At 33.6% G+C, this 3283-nt stretch overlaps 1 protein-coding gene across 1 annotated transcript in view; it reads left to right on the plus strand.

Moving 5' to 3' along the window:
- Window positions 1-7: 7 nt before the first annotated feature.
- LOC106682936 (ras-GEF domain-containing family member 1B) overlaps window positions 8-3283 on the plus strand; it is a gene marked incomplete at its 5' end in the record, with an annotated part of 139453 nt that continues 136177 nt past the window's right edge. The window contains one exon of the mRNA XM_024361331.2: window positions 8-223. Within this exon, the coding sequence (XP_024217099.1) occupies window positions 8-223 (216 nt within the window). The remainder of the gene's footprint in view (window positions 224-3283) is intronic.

Genomic DNA, 3283 nt, shown 5'->3' on the forward strand with positions numbered 1-3283 from the left:
TTGACAGACTGACGTTAGCGAGCTGTGCGGGTCGGCAGTGAGCCTGGCCCAGCAGCTGACCCACATCGAGCTGGAGCGGCTCAGCTACATCGGCCCGGAGGAGTTCGTCCAAGCCTTCGCCAAGGAGAGCCCCTCCTCTGAACCTAGGATTACTCACAACTACGAGATTTATTGCGACTGGTTCCCTAGGCTGGCCTCGCTGGTACTTACGGATGTCTGCAGGGTGAGTTCTTTTCGATCCTTGTACATTCACTAACATCAATATATAATTCCAAAGGAAGTTTAATTTCGTCATCAAACCTACAGATATATAGGAGCCTTAAGCAAAATATTCTCTATGTAATTGCTGATATACATACATATACACTACTGGTCAAAGGCTTGGTTGTGTAAGAACTATACCGAGTTTATAGTTTTATTATACAATGTATAATATGTATACCCCGTTTTATACATATTATAGTAAACGATAAATTACTAAAAAAATATTAAAAGTTAGTTGAAATATAACATGTTACGAGGTTATATATATATATATATATATATATACCAATTTTAATTATAATTACGAACTGGAACTTATGAATAAAATCATAATATAGTTAACAAAACGTTAATTAAGTTTTTATTTTTTTGAGAATAATTTTTCGCTCCTATAATCAATTCTCAAATTAGAAACTTTGAAAATATAAGCGTTTATTTGAGCTACCATCTAATCAAAAACAGAGGGAAAATTCCATGTCGCCTGAAACATAATAAAATTACAAACCTACAAGATAGAAGTTTGTTAAGAATAAGAAAATCATCCAGACCTTATGCAAACAAGGTGAAGTTTGAAAAGCGTAGTAAAACCCAAAGATGTGTACAAACCAAGTTGGTTTGCTTACCAAACAATGGCCAGCTTTCTTAGGAACACGGATCTTCCGAGGGATAGGATCATTTCTAGGGTAAACCCCTTTCCGACCTATAGGATTCTAATTTTTGTTATCTTGTTTGAATTACTAGCTAATTACATCTTTAGCTATGTGAAGGGAGGAAGAACTACTCCTTAACGTTTTGAAACAAATAAAAATAAATAATCTACTTTAAATCAAGTAAGGAAGAGGAAAAAAGTAGTGTTTAATCTTTTGGGATAAAAATGAACTACTAGAAAGGAAAACATCAGAAGGTATTGATGGAATCGTATCAATACATCTCCTCTTGTGTCATATACACTATATACTATAATATAATATACACTGCGTACTAAATATATATAATAATATATAATATATAATATAGTATAAAGTGTTATTAGATGGTAATTGGAAAATTTCAATAAAAAATTCCTCGAGTCTCTAAACTACTTGTAAAAACTCACCCGTCGACGTTGGTCTGGCGTAATAGTTAATACTTGTTTGGTTTTTGCTGAAGACACTCATGATATATCAATTTTAGTTCTTTTTAAATTTCGAAAGAATTTGACTCAGTTAACCATAAGATCCTCATTAATAAACTTCAAAACCTTCCCGTGTCAAATAGTGTCCTAAAGTGGTTCCTCAGTTTCCTGTACCATCGTTCCTCTCTTTCACTCATCATTCCGAATAAACCTCCTCCTTCCCCCTTCTTCTGACACGAGGTGTTCCTCAAGGGTCCTCACTTTCACCAACCCTTTTCTCCATTTATATCAACGATCTTCCTGATCCCATTCACCACGCACAATACCACTTATATGCAGACGATCTCTAAATCTATCTATCCTTCCATCCCTCCGAGATGCTTGAGGCCATCCAAAATATACAAGAAGGTATTGATAGCATTAACGCATGGGCGTTTAACAATGATTTGAACCTAAATGCTGAAAAAACTAAGGTCTTATTGGTTCCAAGAACCTCCTTCATTCCTTCCCTTACTGTCCTCTACTTTTCCTTAACAACCAACCTATTCACTTCTATCCTACAATAAAAAACCTGAGTCACCTTCGACCGACACCTCTCCTGGAATAATCACATTTCCCAAATCACACGCAAATCCATAACTCAAACAATTCCTAAGATTCCGTAATTCCATTCCTCAGAACACGCGTCAGCTCTTAGTATCCTCTCTCGTCTTCCCCCACATCGACTACGGATCCTTGGTGTATGGAGGGCTATCTGCAGGACTAGATTTGAGACTGAAGAGACTCATGGATTGCTTTGTAATATTTATCTTAGGGTTCCCAAGGCGCTCTCAAGTCTCCCGCTGGTGTACCGAGTTGAAGTGGATCTATCCAACCTCCCGAAGGCAATACCTCCTTGGCGTTTTCCTATTCCAAGTTCTTAAAATCAAAAACCTACCTATATCCTTGATCCCCACACTCTTCGTTCATCCATCCACTCATTAAAAACCAGATCCCAACTGATTGATTTATATATGACCTCCTATAGAACCGCCGGACCAAAAAACTATTCAAGATAATTAAGTTCAATTGCTTTATTATGAAATAGATAAAATTTCCTTTAAAATTATGATTTTAATCTTATATGACTTTAGTAAATCCATTTCTAAAAAAATTACTTATGAACCAATAGTGGAACATTATATATATATTTTTTTTGTATTATTCATACTAAAAGTTCTCACTCTCTCCTATCAAGAGGTCCCAGTAGAAAGAAAAACTGCTACGTTTCACTTGCCTGAATTTTATATAAATGAAATTTGGATTCGTTTTAGACCAATCCTTGTCTCTGGCTTCTGATTAGCCCAAAACTTTGATATAGAATTAGGTATTTTGGCATATATAAATCATTTTTTTTTTTAACTAAGTGATAGAAAAATACAAGTGGTGCAGAAAATTTTAAAATAACTCTCAATACCTCTTTCCACGCAGAAAAACTAAGGTTTTAAAATTTTAGGTCTTAATTTTTGTTAAACAGGAAGCGATGGCTAAAAAAACATAAAGGTGAGATCATTTTAAACTCTTAAAGAAATTTACAAAAGAAAAAAAAGAAAATAACATTTCGAAGGGGGCTCTGAAACGACTTAATTAAGTTTTATTATTTATAAAATAATTATTTTGGATTTGTTTTATCAGCCTTCGACAAGTCGATCAGATAGATTCTCTACTTTTAGATAAACTTGTTTAATAAACTTTAATTCCATGTTAATTAAGTTATTAATTTTATGTCTCAGAAAATGTTACTTTTAATTTAAATTTAATCCGAGCATAACTAATATAATTTTATTAATTATTTTATTTTTATTTTATTTTATTTTTTTAGAATTTATTACATTTTGTTTTATTCCTTGTTGACAGACTGACGTT

The sequence above is a fragment of the Halyomorpha halys genome, unplaced genomic scaffold (genome assembly GCF_000696795.3).
Source record: "Halyomorpha halys isolate HHAL.00 unplaced genomic scaffold, Hhal_1.1 Scaffold453.1, whole genome shotgun sequence".
In the NCBI taxonomy this organism is placed as follows: Eukaryota; Metazoa; Arthropoda; class Insecta; order Hemiptera; family Pentatomidae; genus Halyomorpha; species Halyomorpha halys.